This window comes from Rhinolophus ferrumequinum, chromosome 21 (assembly GCF_004115265.2).
Source record: "Rhinolophus ferrumequinum isolate MPI-CBG mRhiFer1 chromosome 21, mRhiFer1_v1.p, whole genome shotgun sequence".
NCBI lineage: Eukaryota > Metazoa > Chordata > Mammalia > Chiroptera > Rhinolophidae > Rhinolophus > Rhinolophus ferrumequinum.
In genome coordinates this window covers 36,006,848-36,024,365 of record NC_046304.1, presented here as the reverse complement: position 1 = coordinate 36,024,365, position 17,518 = coordinate 36,006,848, and the positions used below count along the sequence as shown (strand labels likewise).

Sequence of the window (17,518 nt, the reverse complement as noted above, 5' to 3'; positions counted from 1 at the left end):
TGCTCTTTTGTATTAGTAATTCATTTCCGTATTATTACTGTAAGAGTTTAAGTCATCAAGACCAGTGGTGTTTCCACTTTTACCCTGGGGACACAGTAGGCACACAGATGATTCTTGTTTGACCGTACTCACTCCCAGGGGTTTTGACATAGATAAGAGGGTAGCTTATTCAGAATTCTAAATAGGCTTACTATAACTCCACCCCTTTCTTTTGTACTTAAGAAAAGTCTACTTTTTAGAATTATTCACAAACTTCAGTTTTTAAAATATTTTTGGTAAATTAATTGCAATCACATCGATTAAAATCTATCAGTGGGCCATAACTATTCGGAACCACTCATCTAAACAGATGATGAGCAAAATGTATCCTTTAAATTTAATTTTCAAGTAGTATTTATAGTTTACATTTGGATTGTTTAGACTATCAGCTTTTTTTGTGTCTATCCCAAACCCCTGAACTTTATTTAGAGAATTTGCTGAAACTATTCGGAATCCTGACAGTGTATCTTTAGCTTTACTCTCTTGCCTTGAAAATTCCATGGGTGTGTTGCTTTGTAGAACCTCTCAGCAATAAAAAAAAAGTTGATGAGGGTTTTCCTTATTTAATCACCTGAAACTTGAGAATGGAGTGGTTGTTTAGTTTAAAGGTGATACTTAAAGGGCTTTTAAGTATTACATATTAAATTGCATATTTTGCATATTTTGTGCAGTTTAAGCAACTCACCCTTACAGCCCTAAGGTCTAGTTAGTTCTTGCTGACAATGATCTGCTTAGGGGCTTCTGGAGACTGAGTTAAAGGAATGACTTTTTAAAAATTCTGACCACCCTTTCCTTTTCATTATGATTGCCATAGTTGCTCACTACCAGAATGTGCCTAATTTCATTCATGAAACTTAAATATTTGGCCTGAGAGAAAGAGCTTATACAACTGTTGCAAACATGAAACCATCATTTTACAGTGATAGGAAAAAACTGTGCTAGGGCATCTTCAGATTTTATGTATATACATATTCATACACATTCTGTATGTATATGTATGTGTTACATACACACTCACACATACATATAAGTGATATATACCTACCATTTGCCATTTTAATTTCATTTCCTTTACCCTTCCAACAGGCAGAAATCACAGTTGTTACGCATAAAGAACCAGTTCTATCTTATGTTTATTTTACTGTTTCCCTTCACCCAAATATCAGGGCATAAGCCAATCTTCCATCGTTCCTTCCATACAATGTGATAAAATTATTCTTAACATTCGTGAGACTTCATGTTCCTGCCCAAAGCTATTGAAGTGACCGAAGTACATTCTTGGTCCATTCTCTTTCTTGACTAATATGAAAACATAAAAATTCAGTAAATTGGACTCTTTTTAACATTTGAAATATTGATAAAATGACTTTTGTCTATGTTGATAATATGACTTTTTTCTTTCTCAGTAATTCCTTACATACTTTAAAACATTAAAAAGGAAAAGACAGCACAGCCCTCCAATACTACTTCCTCAGTATTGTGTGACACAAATTCCATTGACCTGCAAAACATGCATGTTTACTGATTGCTGCTTCCCCCTTGACATTTCAGTTACCTTTGTTCAGTAATAATGATGCATCACACTTCCATGGCACTTTTGTAGGTTCTCCCACATGTGTGTGTACCTCATTAATTTGTCTTCATAACAAATCTTGCATCTGCCTTAGCATCCATTTTTTTTATCTGTATTTTGTTTCTGTTGTATAATACTGAGGACATACTGATTTAAGCAGTGAATATTTGAAGTTTTATTTTATTTTATTTTTTTCAGTTGTCCTTGCAACCCAAGGACTGATTAAACAGAGATGACAGGGGAGCTTTTCTGAAGCTTACACAAAATTAGTGAATCTCACAGGACAAATTGAAGAACTGGTCGTATCTAATTGGATCCAGCATGTTGAGATGTCTGTACATGACTTTTTAAAAATGTAACATCTTTGTGTATTCTTTTTCATTTTAAAATAATTTAAAACATACAAAATTATATTTGAGTTGGACACAACTGTTTATCTCCATAAATTAGAATATTATTAGAAAACAAAAATACAGAAATAAATGTATCTGGTTGATATGAGATTGCAACCATCATCCACAGGTTGTTTCATTTTTTTCAGTAACTTAATATCAATTTTGAACTTGTAATTATGTTTATACTATTAAAATACTGCTTTTCTTAATCTGTTTTCTAGATTTTATAATCATTTAACTGAATCTACACCATGATGCACCCCGTGCTATTCCCACTCCCATTAGGTTAAAAGAATCCCATTATAGTTACTTCCCTTTACCCCAGAAATGAGCACAGATTTCTCTTGCAAACTACATCAAAAGGAACTGGAAGGAAGAAACAAAGTGTGTTCATTTTCTTTTAGGTCTGCTACCTGATTTATATTAAATTTTCTTTTATTTCTTTGTGTTATTTATTTTCACAGAGGTAGCAGTTTTCTCTTTTTCGTCTGCTAAGTTACTAATATCTATGGCGGGTTTTTTTGCTTTTGTTTTTTTAGCAAATCACAGATGACGGTCTCATTACTATATGCAGAGGGTGCCATAAGTTACAGTCCCTCTGTGCCTCCGGCTGCTCCAACATCACAGATGCCATCCTGAATGCTCTAGGTCAGAACTGCCCGCGGCTTAGGTAAACGTTTCTTGTTTAGCTCAACAAATCAGGGGAAAGGAACAGAGGCCTTCTTCGCCTATATTTATTCCTTGGAATCTTGAAATTTTTAAGGTAGATGCTACAAGACCACTACCCTTTTAAATGCCCACCTACTAGCTTCGTACTTCTTTTGATTACATGTAATTGTCCTGAACTAAGGGATAATAGTCCGCATTTACTACTTCTTGCTATCCATACTAGAAAAAAATCATTTTATTACTTGAGAAAAGAAAGACATTTTCTCTCATCCTTTCATATACAGATGGTCCCTGGCTTACGATGGTTCCACTTAACGATTCTTTGACTTTACAGTGGTGCAAAAACAAAATGCATAATAAGTTACATAAGATATTCCACATTTTATTATAAAATAGGCTTATATTAAATGATTTTGCCCAACTGTGGGCTAATGTAAGTGTTCTGAGCACATTTAAGGTAGGCTAAGCTAAGCTGTGGTGTTTGGTAGGTTAGGTAATTAAATGCATTTTCAACTTGATATTTTCAACTCAGGATGGGTTTATTGGGACATAACCCCATTACAAGTCAAGGAATCATCTGTAATTCCTTTCTGAAGAAAGTTTTTAAAGGTCCACCCTGTAGTCACTTATATTGTAGTAACGATGCCAGGTAGACAGCAGGCAGTATTTAAAAAGAAAAAAACAGCCCCACAGGAAAACCTCCTTTGTGCTAATTGATGGTCTTTTAGAGCAAGCCTTATTCCCTCTGAGTCCTCCTTTTTGCCAAAATACAAGATTGGCTGAATATTAAGAATTCTGTCTTGGCATGTACATGGTATTAAACCCATATTGATTCTGTAAGAGCACACAACACACTATTTTGATCCCCATATACCTGTTTTGTTTTTCAAAATAAAACTTATTCTGTATTGATTATATGTTAGATGTGTTAGCCATTGTTTTAAATGATTCACAAATATTAATTCATTTAATCATCATAACACCACATAAGCACTGTTATTATCTCCATATTATAGATGAGAAAACCGAAGCACAGAGGTCAAGTAACCTGTTCAGAGTCTCACAGCTAGTAAGTGCAGGAGCGAGGATTCAAACCCAGGCACCCTGGCTCCAGAACCCATGAAACCACTTGTCTTACATATAATAATCATTTAAACCCGTAAAACTTTATTAAAACTTTTTTTTTTGGTAATTACCTGGCCACAGACCATGATTAGTGAAAGAAAATTTGCCAATAATATCCAAATTCCTTAATAAAACATAGACTTTTTGGTCAAATTAGTAATAGCAGAAGCCTAGAGTAGAATCCTATTCAGGTGCTAAGGAGGTAGCCAGATTTCTTTCTAAAAATATTACCTGTTCCCTTTTTGTTTTAAAGAGAGGGGTGTTCGGCTCCACCCTCCTTTATAGTTTATCTTACTGTTAAGAATGGAAAGGCTCTCAAATGTGATATTCAAGGTGGGTTCAGTCAGATCATGCTTTTTCATTACATACTCATTTTTAATTGATTGTCAGTTGATAATGAGTTTTTATACTTTAGTGTTACTTTTTTTTTCAACTTCTGTAAGTAATTTGTAACCAAACATATAAATATTCTTTAGTACCGTCGTGTAGATGCCACCAAACTTTTCACAGAAAAGAGCTACTTTTGATTCCCTCGTCCTGTGGTTAGTATTTAGGTTGGTATTTAGCAGTTCTGAATAGGAGAATGACTGCCAGTTCAGCTTCCCTCTCCACTGGGCCTCCCTGAGAGCCAGTGGGAGGAGGCAGGAAGCTTAAGGGGATTTTTTCATAAGTATGAAATTTCATATTTGGAATAGGCCTGTAATTAACCAGTCCCTTCATAGCATTTTTAAAAGCTATTTAAATCTCAGTGAACCTACATGTAACATAGGAAAAGAGAATAATTTACTTGAGCAACAGATTGACTGAAACAGAGTATTTATCTCCATTTCCTTTGTTTTCTAGGAGCAGGCTGCCCTCTGGGGGTAAGCAGTATGCCATCAAGAAGCCTTTTAAATGCGTTTCTCATGCATTTTGGCATTAACTACAAGCTTCTATTATATTCTTCTGATTGCATCACCCTGAAATGTGGTATTTACAGGACCACTTTATGCTGACTCCATGAAAATGAATGGCAAGATCTGTATACAGACTTGCTTAGCTATTAATGTCACTATATTATATAGTTCTTAGGGAATAGGAGGTTGTTTTCGTAAATTCTTGCTGTTTTTTAATAAACTCACTTTGCAGGACCAAGGACATGACTTTCCCTTTGTTTTTTTTAACAGAATATTAGAAGTGGCAAGGTGTTCTCAACTAACAGATGTAGGCTTTACCACCTTGGCCCGGGTAAGTATTTTCTCCAAGTTCTGTAGGTTTTGTTTGGGATTTTTCTTTCAGAAGAATGAGCAAGGAGGGAGATGTGGAATGGCACCAGAATTGAAGGTGTGGGACGTGGGGAACTTCTCCATGGCTGGTGTTCCTGGGCATTCTTGTGCCTCAGCCACAGGCCTGTAGAATACAAACTGCTCTAGAAGTCAGACCTGCATTGGATAACATAATGCTCCCCCATGAAACTTCATTTTCCACATTTTCATATGATAAACTAAGCAGGGACTTCCTAGTGCTTCATGAAAGAAACTTGCTTGGTTATTTGTATGTGACTGATTGGTGAGAGTAATGTTGAAAGAAACATATAAGCCTGATTTTAATTGGAGGCATTTTAGGAGATTTTCTGTATTCTCCAGAAGATTTTAGTACTTGAAATGGTTTATAAATCTCTGTATAATGATATTATTTAAAATTACACAGCCTTTGACCAATGTAATAGGACATGGGGAAGGACATTTGCTTTCAGGCTGATCGATGGAATACTAATTGGACGGGGGGGTGGGCAGCACATGACATAACTAAATGAGGACATAAGGCTTACCTTTCACTCTTCCAAATAAATCATTTTGTTCAATTATTTACGGTTGAAAGGATCTCTTTATTAGCACAGTATTACTGTTCAGCAAATGTATTCTCTTGGACTTGTAAGATGTTAGATACTTTAACTGTGGCATAATAGAGAAATTTCACTGTGATCGAAGCCTTTAAAATTTGTAATTAATAGAATAAGACAAAGTGACATTAGAATGACACCAACTCTGTAACTCTTAAGATTTCATCAGTATATTTAATACAGTACTTAGTTTTCTGGCCTTAAATTTGTCCTGTTTTAAATGTTTGTTTTTGTATTTTATAGAATTGCCACGAGCTTGAAAAGATGGACCTGGAAGAGTGTGTTCAGGTAAACTTGTGGATTTTTACTCAGGAATACAGTACAATATAGTATGATAGAAACTTACATACCATGCATTTGAGAACATTCACTTCCTTACCCTAGGGTAGTATGCTGCCTGGCAGCACTGCTGACTCTTCATTTATTGAGGTGTCCTCCAGGCATACCAGGCAGAGGTGCTCATGTATGTGTTAAGAAACTAGAAGAATACATGCCATCAGTGAAGTTGCCATTGGAAAGAAAGAAGGTCCAAACATTCAGGCCATAAAGATGATAAGATATTTCTTTAGACCTATAGGGTTTTGATACTAGTAAATGATTAAAGCCCATCACACTGAGATATAGATATAGATATAGATATAGATATAGATATATAGCACTGCCCTTTTAATGGCAGGCAAACTAACCGGATACCTCCTTATCAACAATTGCTTTTGTTACCAATTTTAAGAGCTTTGAGATTATTAGTTGATTAGGGAGAAACTTTGAAGGGAGGTCTTAAAAAGAAGATTGAGCAATGAATTTTTTTAATGGTAAAAATGAAGAAGATATTTGGGTAACTATTGAGGTCATTTTTTTCTATATTACTTGTTCTCCGGACACGACTTAGCAGCTATTTGTTCTTACTAAACTAAAACTTGTTCACGTCCATTTACCTCTTACACATGCCTGAGTGTCCTGTGTGTCCTTCCCAGTTAGTCCTAAGTGATGTGCACGTACCTGCCTACCCCAACTCCCACCCCCTTGCCATTTCTTAATCCCTGTGAGGCTATGTGTATTGTAATGATATATAATAATAGCAGTAATCTCAGAGATGAGAATTGGAAAGGAAGCACTGATTTACTTTTTGTCCTAAGATAACTATAAAAGACTGTTCTTCCCTTAGGAGTTCTTCCTTCCTGAATGTTCATAGTTAACGCAGATTCCAGCAGCCCCTTTCTGCCACCTTTGGGAAGACAACTGGCACCCAACTTACCAAGCCTGAGTTGTGACGTAGCTTCTAAATTATAGGCCAAATATCTAAAACTTTGAGGATGTTCCTGCATTAATTTTTTTTCATGGAGCAGTGTCTCTGGTTCTTTTCTGCTATGGTTCTAAGGATGTAGAATAAAATTGTCCAGTGGGAAAAAGTTGCGAGTGGACCGATTTTCATTTCATTTCAGAAACAAAACCGTTTTCAACAGACCTGTTCAAAGATAAAGACTAGAGGTGACTAGATGTATTCAAGCCTAGCCTGGATAGGTTCTCAAAGAGCAGGTCCAGGTAGCCAATGGGATTTCAACCTCAAGATTCTGTTATTTTATCATTGATAACAGAATGTCAGTCTAAAATAAAAGTGTAGTCAAGAATGGGGTATGGCCCATGAGTTTTTTTGGAATTATACCTAAAATAAGCTTACATGTTTCTTTCAGATAACAGATAGCACATTGATCCAGCTTTCTATACATTGTCCTCGACTTCAAGTATTGGTGAGTTTGACTCTGGAAGTCTTGTGTGTTTATTGGATTTACTCAAAACCCAGCTCTTATTTTCCTCTTGGTGTCTTGCTGACATTTGGGGAAAGCATATTTCTCCAAATTGCCAACTTACCAAGGACCAAGGGAAGACATGAGTGTAGGGGAAAACTGAAATAGGAACTGGAAAAATGAAACGTTTCTGAATCAACAACTTGGAGACTGAAAACTGACATGGGCAGTATGCGTCCCCCCTCCCACATGCATTGCACTCCTTCGTGAATGATGTTCAAATTTCCATAGGTCTGAGGGATGAGGTGGCCCAAAATACAGTTTGCTTCACCTTGGGACCAAGTGTTCCTATAACAGACCCAGTCAAGGCTTTACGAGGGGAGTTCTCTGCTGCTGCTCCTAGTAACGTTAATGGGAAAGCATTCTGGTTGACTGTTCTGTTGTGTAGGCTCATTAGTGGTGTGTTTTGTGGCACATTATTATCCAAAATCGGGTCAAGAGATTCTGAGTTTCACATGTAGGAACCAGGGATTTAAGGAAAATTGATAAAGCGATTTCTGTGAAGAGATAACCACACTTGACAGCTTTAAGAATCAACTTCAGTTAATTAATTGGGCATACCCCTGTCCCAGGTATTCAGTATTTAGTGCAAATTCTAGAAATTTTTGTACAGGAAAAACTTGAGCCTCACTGTCCCTGTAAAGAAGAAAAGTGTTAATTTGTGTGTTGGGGCAGGGGGTAAATATCTTACTTTGTTTATGAACTATTTCACAGTAATTACATGAATTCACAAAATACATATATTTAGAATCACAGAAATGTCAATTATTGATTGTCAAAAGCAGAACCCCAGCAACTCTAGTTTGCTTTTTTCATCTTACCACAGGTATCTAGTGATGATTCCACATATATATATATATATCAAAATCAAACCAGCAAAGCCTCCTTTCCAGTGGCACACAGGCCTCTGGCTAAAGAATGCCATAAGACATTTCAGTGTCCTTCCTTGCTCTGTTTGGTTGCAGAGTCTGTCTCACTGTGAGCTGATCACAGACGATGGAATTCGTCACCTGGGGAATGGGGCCTGTGCTCATGACCAGCTGGAGGTGATTGAACTGGACAACTGCCCACTAATCACAGATGCATCCCTGGAGCACTTGAAGAGTTGTCACAGCCTTGAGCGGATAGAACTCTATGACTGCCAGCAAATCACACGGGCAGGAATCAAGAGACTCAGGGTAAAGATGGCTGCATCACTCTCCGGCTCTAGTGTTCTCAGCACCCTTTCCTTCTTTTTTTTCAGATTTAGATTCCTGTGATTTTTATATTTACTTGGACATTTAGCAAAGAGATTTAAAAAAAAAATGGAGAGCAAACCTAAAAGTAGGTAGTTTTTAACCTATGTTTCCATTTGTTCCAGATGGAAATTTAGTAGGAAAATACCCACTGAAGGGAAGAAAAGTAGGTCTCCTCCCAGCAGAGTTTCTCCAGTAATGAATGTCCAGAGCTTAATAACATGCCCAGAGTCAAAAGTGTATGCCAGATTTTGGTTTTAAAGGAAAGAAAGGAATAATATAAAGAAAATACTTAGTTAAATAGGATTTAAGAATTTAATTTGTATTTCCTTTCACATTAAGCCCTTTTGCTGGGGTGGTTTTTTAAGACAAAAATGGATCGTGTAGTTTTTTTCTCCTTTTTTTTTTTGTCCCTTTCTCCAAAATAGAGACCCATGTATAGCCAAAGGTCTGGAAAACAGGTTGCCAGCAAGAATATTATAAAAGGCTGGATGAATCTATTAGATTATTCAGCTCAACAGACATTTATTGGAACATCTGCTTCACACCTGCTGTGGGGAAGGCACTGTGCTTAGTTAGGCCCTTACAACCAACCTCTAAAAAATCCATGTTGGCCATATGGCATTTGAGCATGTAAAGGAACAGCAAACCTCACCTTGATTTCCAGTTGGCCTATGTTCCTCCTCTCCCATCAGACTTAGAGGACTGAGACTATAACTGCAATTGGGGGGTGGGGAGGGGGGGTGATCCTTGCAGCTGTATTTCTTCTACACCAAAAAAGAGCCACAGATCAACCAGAGCCTTTTCTATGGCCTACTTCTACTAGGGTTCCTGGCTGTCAGGAATCCATCTCTTCCATCTCTGAATCTTCAAGAGTCTTTATCTGTTCTTCAAGTCACTTAGCACTTTTCCACTTTAATTTAGCTATTTATGTGCATATCTAGACTACAGTTCCCTAAGAGCAGGATTTCCGTCTTGATCGTCTTTGTACCCCTCTTGTGTAACTAGCACAGTGCCTTGAACATAGTAGGAATTCAGAAACTATTTATGTGGTAAAAACTAAAGACATGTTGTTAAAAGAGGATAATGAGATTTTTTTAAACATCAGAAGAAACATTGTCCACAATGACTTGGAAAAAAAATACTATTTTAACCTTATATAGTTTCTTCCAAGTGTGGGAATCAAAGTAGGAATCCCCTTTGGGACAGGTTAAGAGATTGGTATGAAGTTTTTCCCCAGTTTTATTACTCTAGAAGCAGGTACCAAAATTATGTGAGCTGATTTGGTTGTTTAGAGCAAGGTGGGATGATACATCCTGGCTGTTGGTGCTCAGCCTCTGCCCTGCTTTCATGGCCTCTCAGCCCCTCAGTGTTTTTTTCTGAAAAGCAGCCTTGCTCTTTCTGTTTAAGCCCTCTCTCTTAGTAATGTTTCTGTCTTGTTTCAGACCCATTTGCCCAATATTAAAGTCCACGCCTACTTCGCACCTGTCACTCCACCCCCATCAGTAGGGGGCAGCAGACAGCGCTTCTGCAGATGCTGCATCATCCTATGACAGACAGTGGAGGTGGTCAACCTTGGCGAACTGAGTATTTAATGACACTTCTAGAGTTACCGTGGAGTCTCCAGTGGAAGCGACCCCAGTGTTCTGGGCAAGGGTTACAAAGTGAGGGCAGCACCCAGATCCCCAGAGCCACACTTACATACCAACGTACACCCACCCTCACCCACTCTAGCTCTGTGACCAGGGGACTGAAGTTCGTGCTGGCTGTATCAAGTGGATTGGTAAAACTTAACCATTCCTGTTGGACATGCCCAGAAGAAAATCCCAGGCAAGGTAGAGGGAAGGGGGCATTCCAGCAAACCCAGTGTTACTGCTACTACGGTTTCTTTATTTTATTAAGGGGTTTCTTTGACAATTTTGGAACAGCAACTGCAGTCCTTCAGGGTCAAGGAAAGCATAGAAAAACAATATATGTTGTATCCAGGGACCAGAAAGAAAATTTCTTTGCATCCTATAAGTGGTAGCCATCCATTGTGAGATGACTGCAGAGCCTCTTGTGTGTCCTCGTTCCCATGCCAACGTGCTGAGCATGCTCACAAAGAAGGCTTGTCCATTCCGCATCCTGTTTTAGTATTTGGCCCAGAGGTTTCCTAAATGATTGCATTGAAATCGCTGTGGTCCAGATGTGATTACTTATTCACTCAAATTGTCACTGTCTGTAGCACACTTGTGCACCTGTCTTTCGTTCACTGTTGCTCCCTCCTGCATTCTTGTTCAGTCTGTCACCTATTCATAGTCTGCTTACTCACACTCAATTGTTACTCTTTTGCTGTTGTTGTGTTTACAGTTTGCATTTTGGATGATTAGTTGGGGTTACCAAACATTTTTAAAAAAGACATTATCAATAAATATTTTTTTAATTCTAAATTTTACCATTAGGGGACCCTGCCTGAATCTTTGCCAGTTTTGAGAAGAAATTGAGCTAAAACTATTTTGAGGAAAGTAAACTTTGCCTTTTGGTTTCCGTTCTGTCTTATGATAATACACATAGTATGCCCGGTATTCCCCCTGCACAGTTTTTTCTTCCGTCAAACGCCACTGACTTAATAAGAAAAGAGAAATGCATTATTATTAGTAAAGAGTGAAAAGGCAGGTCCCAAAACTGAGCCTGAAAGCCCCCACCACCCAAGCTCAGACATGTTGTATGTTCACTGAAATACAGGCGTGATCAGTGGCATCTATGATTTGTGTCTGTGAGGTGGTTTGTTTTAGCAAGAGTGCTGCTAGAGGAGCTATACTGTCTAGCCAATCAATTTCACTTCCCCCTCCCCCATTTTAGCCTGTCAGGGATACAAGAATGACCCTGTAACAGCTGGTCAACTGTATGCCAATGTTGATGGTATCATATCTAATATCGGAGCCTCAAAGGACCAGAACCTTCTCAGACCTGTCAGCCATATCTGTCTTGTGCTTTAGACTTCCCATGAATGAAATACAAGTGTAGCCCGGTGAAGGAAGGAGCAGCAGAAAGAACTTTCGAGGAGGTAAGGGGTTCAGGTCGCTGTCCAGCCTGGTCATCAGTGCTGAGGGCAGGGTATTCAGTACCCATTACTCAGAGTCGAAGAAGTTTCCTCTCCCCCATCTCACCCCCACCCCTGCCAAAAAATCATGCAGGATGAGTGAAATGAGTTTCTAAAGTTCAAGAAGTAGATTTCGAAATCCTGAGGTTAGAAACTGTGATTTTTTTTATTTATTTATTTTTTTTTGTCTTTTAGAGCATTAATGTACAGTTCACCATGGTCTTAGATCACCTTCTGCATGATCTAGGCTGTTAAAAGGCTTGTTTTAATGCTTCAAGTGCTGATTCAACCAGCAGGTGTAAGAATTAAGTGTGATTTATTTCTTTACAAGCAGTCACGTGAAAGTGTCCTAGAAATGTGTACGACCCACCAGTATTTAGCATGTTATATTTATGTTAAATCCTGTTTTGTCATGCCCTTTTAAAAGCTCAAGTTAGTTACATTTTTTATTTCTCCTGCCCCTTACCCTCTTTTCAAATTACAATGTAAAGAATATACTTTTTTAAAATGAGACTCACTCTCCTGGCTATACCCCACAAGTATAAATACACATGTGCACATACACTTCAAGATGTAGTTCATGATATTCAGATCTCCAGGTCACTCATTCAAACAAAACTAAAAAGAAATACTTAGGGACCATCTGCTCTAACGGATAATAGTGCCTGAACAAATTGACCATAAAACCCTGATTGATTAGTGAGTATAGATTTGAATTGCCCAACAGTTGAGGCTATTAAGGTACTTACTTACTTGAAAAAATATGTAAGTTTAGAAGACCCTGCTCACCAGCACTTGAACGTCTTGAAAATCGTGTTTCTCTACTCAAAGAGTGTACTCATGTGCAGGTCCATGTGCACTTGCCCGGGCAATCCCCGTCTGGGCAGAGAACAGAGTGGAGAGAGAAAAAAGGCCCTGGAGTGTGCGGCACTGGCTGGTATATGGTCAGGCAGGAGCTTTGTTCCTTCCTCAAGAAAACTTCAGGCCCATCAAGCTTGGAAGGAAATATATTTTTTATGCCAATCTGCAACCTACACCAGGTGATGAAATGTACCAGGACTTTGAGAACCCAGAACATGGTAAGTTTTGGTCAGGTGGAAAGAGTCCTGTCATCGGAACATAATGCTTCCTGCTTTAGCATCAGGGACACTTGAAAATTCAGTGAGGCTTCACAGGTGTAGGAGAACTCTCCTTAGGAAAAGCTTGTTGTTCCATTTGTCTGACTCCAGATCCCCTCCACAATATGCCTTCTGTAGTGAAAAAATGCAGTGTGAACGGTGAGAAGAGATTTGGGAGAAGTAAGGATATACCCTCAAAGCTATTGCCATAAACCTGCAGATAGCCAGGAGGCATTATTCCAGTGTCTCTGGAGGGTTATTAAACATCCAGCTCATCTCTTTTCCAAGCAACCTTTTCCCCTTACATTTTCCAGCATTATTTGCTACATCGATATCTTACATTCTCTTCATTGGCTCCATCAAGGTGATTCTAGCTTTTTATTTTTAATTGACTTTTCCCATTTCCTTCCTACACCCACCTCACTGTGAGTGTAAAGCCTCCATCTCACTCTCAGGATGCTGCTGATTCTTTCTCAGATGTCTCCAGTCCAGCTCCCTTTTTCAGTCCTTGTCCTGATCTAGGCGCTGTCCTGGCAGCCTTGAATTCAGTGAGTGTCACATGGCTCAGGCCATTTTTTACTGGGTGGTCTTTGATGTTTGCTTACTGAATTTGAAATCAAACTTGGATATGAGCAGTAAGAGGATCTAGCATCCTTTTTTCCAATATTTGGAATATGAAAGCACATTGTACTTTATGTAAAAAGGGTTTTCTTCTATTCTGCTTTTTAGTGGATGTAAAAATATTTCTTAAATGGTTTTTGTAAATTTTTACATTCATTAAGTTGATTTAGCAGACATACAAGTCAGGAATTTTATGTAGTCCTGATATCACACATTTTAGAGGGGAACCTGGTAAATATTTTTATGATGCTTTATTTTGGGTTTTCCAAACTAATCAGTTCAATATAGCTATAGTGCTACAACTGTCAAGCTCTTGTATTTCTTCTAATTGTCTTGTAAAATGCATTGTTACTGGTTTAATAGCCCATTAATGCAGCAGGGGGTGCGAAACAAAGTATGCAGTGAACCTTTCTTGTTTGAAGTTGTTGGGAAGTGTGATGGTGTCACTGGAAAGAAGAGGATGGTTCCTGTCTGCCTGTGGGAGCATATCCTTAGGGACCGTGTTGTTTTGGAGAGGAGGAACACTTGCCAATTGGTTGCAGACCCTTGGCCATTTCATATTTATTGTGTTGAAAGTCACAGACTGTTCATGACAGCCACCACCAGGGAGAGAGGAAAGTGGTCCATTCTGCCTTTTCCCTCGTATGCTCGATTTAAGGTTAGGTTTCTATCCCTATTGTGTGTCCTGGCTGACAGACTCTTCCAGTGGTATACTTTGAGCGTCTGGAACATTTCATAAAAAGATTGCCTTCTCTGTCTACCCACCAGTTCTAGGATCTTTAACCACCTCAGACCCAGGCAATGTGAATTAGCCATGTATTGTTTGAGAAAAGGTGTAGGATGTTTAGTTGGAGGTCTTGAGGCAGAACCCTCCCCCTTACAATGATCTAGGACCAAAGAACCCTAAAGCAGTAGGAAAGTGTGGGGAAATATGGAATCTCAGCCTCTCTTCACCTTTATTTCTATCATAAATTTTAAGTGAAACATTGAAAGATACAGAAAGCTATTAAAGATCATGTTGATAGTGTATAACTAACCCAGGTAATTTGGGAATAAAATTTGGCTGTATTTGCTATATCCAGATGCCCTAACTTAACATCTTGGTTCTCTAGCAAAGAACATGCTGCTCTAACCTTGCCTTCTCATTTGGGACAAACTTTCTACCTGCCAGAAACTACCATTTGAGACAAGTGAGTTTTCTGCATGAAGGGCTTCTGCAGCTCCCCCCTCAAGGCAAGTCTACCTATTTTGTCCATTTTTATTAGGAACGTAGTTGTGCATTTCTGAAGCCTTTAGTCCTTAGGAACATTAAGAACTTCTCAGCTGAGTCTGAGTGAATCTTTGGAGCCCAAGAGAGGTACACTTAATTTTCAGCAGAAAAAAATTTGTTGGACAAGCTCACATGTGGGATATTAAGAGAAATTCCTTAATGCACTTCTTCCATCTCTGCTTCGTGTGTTTTTTGAGTAAACCCTTGGTAGAGTTTGGTTCCTAGGTATTGAGTCAGTGCTTCCTGAGCCAAGGTGGTTCACTGCCCTTTAGGAAAAAGAACTGTGAGCAACCAAAACTCTGTCAGTGATCCTGTCTATTTTCTGTGTTTTTCAGTGTCTTGTTTTGAAGGGTTGGGGTGGGGAAACGGTAGGTGAGATTCAGTTCTGGAACTGGGGTAATTTGCTTCAGGTACAGGCATCTGTCCTGAATATATAGAAACAGCTGCTTCACGTGTGAGTAGATTTACTTTCCATCTAATGAACCCCATGCCCTTCTTACTGGCAAGGAGGGCTTCTGCTTTCCACACACCTAACCAGAGTCATCCAGATGGGGATTGGCACCACTGAAAGAGCCACCAGTGCTTCCCAGCTGCTTCTGGGCGTGGTTTTCACCGGGGCAAGAGCAGGTAGGCAATAAATGTGAATCCCCACCCCAAGAAGAGATGGGAAGAGAGGTGTCCAGACTCAACCTTTTCTCTTCTGCCATACCCCCCAAGAATCCAGGGAAATCTTTGAAGCAATGTCTTTTTTTATTAAAGTGGAGGAAGAAAACTTGGTCCCACTAAGTTTTGCTTGTCATTGTCTCTTACTACTGTTTCTTATTAATTCAAATCTGTACCCCACTGCTGCTCACACACATGTATGTGTTTCTTACTTTAGCCTAACCCTTCTTGGCGCCTGAAGTCATTCTATTTTGGTTTTCTTTTTTTTACGGCACTAGTGAATGAGAACCTAAAGTCTTAGAAAACCCTAACTCGAAAAGGAGTCTAACTGGCATGGTTTGATTAATTACTTTACCTTTTTCCCCCTAAAGACTTGAATGATTTTCTTTACTAGTGCTATATAATAGATCTATAATAAGTGAAACCTTTGCTGCTACTCTCCTGGGTTTACAACAGTTTTCTCCTTCCCTTAAGAATAATTTCTTATCTGTGCTTCTCTGATGACTGTTAATTTCTAATAAGTGCAGGAAGAGATGAGCCTAAGATTCCTTCTCTTACTCCCTTCCTTATCCTACCCCCAAATTACACACTAACCTCTACAAGATCTGTGGGGTGGGGCTCATCAGAAATTACTTGTTTTTCTCACCATGCTGCAGCTCTCGGAGCCGGCCCCTGAGGCTCTGGCTGCCCAGTACTGAGGGTTACTTCTTAATTTTGCCTTTCTCCATTCCTTTTATGACTCAGTTTTCAAATGCCTCCCACTCTGGCCACCTCCTTTTTCCTCCCAGGAATCATTTCCAAGTCACCTGCCTTGGGCATTTCCAACTGCTCAGCTCCTCACCTTTGCCCACCTTCCAGTGACCCTGAGAGCACAGACCTGAGAACACACGGCCTGTGCAGAGCTCAGAGAACTGTGAGCACTACCCCTGCCCATCAGACTCTGCTTGGGGACAGAGATGGATGGGTGAATGGTGCTGTGGGAGAAATTTTTATCTTCAAACCAGACTCTCTCATCCCTGTACCCCGCCCCCATCCTAGTCCCTGAGGGGGCAAAATGCAGAGGATGGTTAACTGGCAGGATCTGATCCCAAACTCCTGTTTGGCCTAAGCCTTCCCCAGCCTTTTGGCCCACCCTGGAGTGTTTCAGTGTGTGGCAGCTGCTACGTACTGTCTCCACCAGGCCTACCCAACGCTTAGCCAGTCAGTCCCTGGGGCCAACACAGTTCCCTACATGGCGACTTAACACCAGGTTCCATTAGCTGTCCAAGTGACTGTTTCCACCCAGTTTGTTGGCGCTTGAGATTTGGGGGGTGGGAGGGGCGGGAGGGTTATTTAAAATAAATAAAATCCAAGGTGGCAGTAGAGGATTCCTTTTGCTTTAAAATCTTTGGACTAAAAAAAAACAAACTGTTTTTATATATAAATATATAAATTGTTATGTAACTATTATTGTTTCCTGTATATTCTAATTTTGTTTTATGATGTAATTAAAGGAAATAAGCTGTGAAGACTTTTCATTTTGCTGCAGAATTAGCCTGACTCAGAGCTGTTACTCTTAACTTCCTTGAACCCTAGAACTGCGGAGGCTCCTGAGGCTGAAGGAAGGGGCTTCTTTTTGTTATTCTTACATTTTTTAATATCCTTTAACTAATAACCTGTATTTATTATTTGATAGCCTTTATTTAATACTTTTTCAGTAGCCTTTATTTAATACCCTGAACTCCACTTGTCTCTGAGAAAAATGGAAGACATAATATAAAGCAGCTTCGAAAAACCTTTTTCTTAATTTGATAGTAACAATTCAGCCCAAGTCCCTCATCTCTGCAGGGCATTGCTCTCAACTCCACTGGGAAGGAGTGAGGGAGCGACTAGTGTAATGGTGAAACACACATTCCCAGGTCAGACTGCCTGGCTTCCACGGAATGACCCTGTCTCAGTTCTTCATTGTTAAAGTGTGGGGGTACCAGTACTTACTCTAGAGTTGTGAAGATTAAAAGGTAATAATGGCACCCTGTAAACATTCACACATTACCTGCTTTTA

The 17,518-nt window shown here is 39.2% G+C and overlaps 2 protein-coding genes across 2 annotated transcripts in view; both read left to right on the top strand.

The window, feature by feature from the left end:
• FBXL20 (F-box and leucine rich repeat protein 20) overlaps positions 1–10,311 on the top strand; it is an 84,769-nt gene extending 74,458 nt beyond the window's left edge. Inside the window, 6 exon segments of the mRNA XM_033091213.1 lie at positions 2,547–2,677; positions 4,968–5,028; positions 5,927–5,971; positions 7,375–7,431; positions 8,454–8,666; positions 10,169–10,311. Of these exon segments, the coding sequence (XP_032947104.1) occupies positions 2,547–2,677; positions 4,968–5,028; positions 5,927–5,971; positions 7,375–7,431; positions 8,454–8,666; positions 10,169–10,276 (615 nt within the window). The 3' untranslated portion in view covers positions 10,277–10,311.
• Positions 10,312–12,713: 2,402 nt separating this feature from the next.
• LOC117013772 (uncharacterized) lies at positions 12,714–16,998 on the top strand. Its single transcript, XM_033091214.1, has 4 exons — positions 12,714–12,884; positions 14,657–14,777; positions 15,322–15,441; positions 16,266–16,998. Exons 1-4 carry the CDS (start codon positions 12,747–12,749, stop codon positions 16,520–16,522), a joined length of 636 nt encoding a protein of 211 aa, XP_032947105.1. The 5' UTR covers positions 12,714–12,746; the 3' UTR covers positions 16,523–16,998.
• The last annotated feature ends 520 nt before the right edge of the window (positions 16,999–17,518 follow it).

Coding starts and splice junctions, on each gene's coding strand:
- LOC117013772 (XM_033091214.1), top strand. CDS start 12,747: ATGGTCAGGCAGGAGCTTTGTTCCTTCCTCAAGAAAACTTCAGGCCCA. Junction 14,778..15,321: donor TCTGCAGCTCCCCCCTCAAG/GCAAGTCTACCT, acceptor CTTACTGGCAAG/GAGGGCTTCTGCTTTCCACA. Junction 15,442..16,265: donor TTTCACCGGGGCAAGAGCAG/GTAGGCAATAAA, acceptor TTTTCCTCCCAG/GAATCATTTCCAAGTCACCT.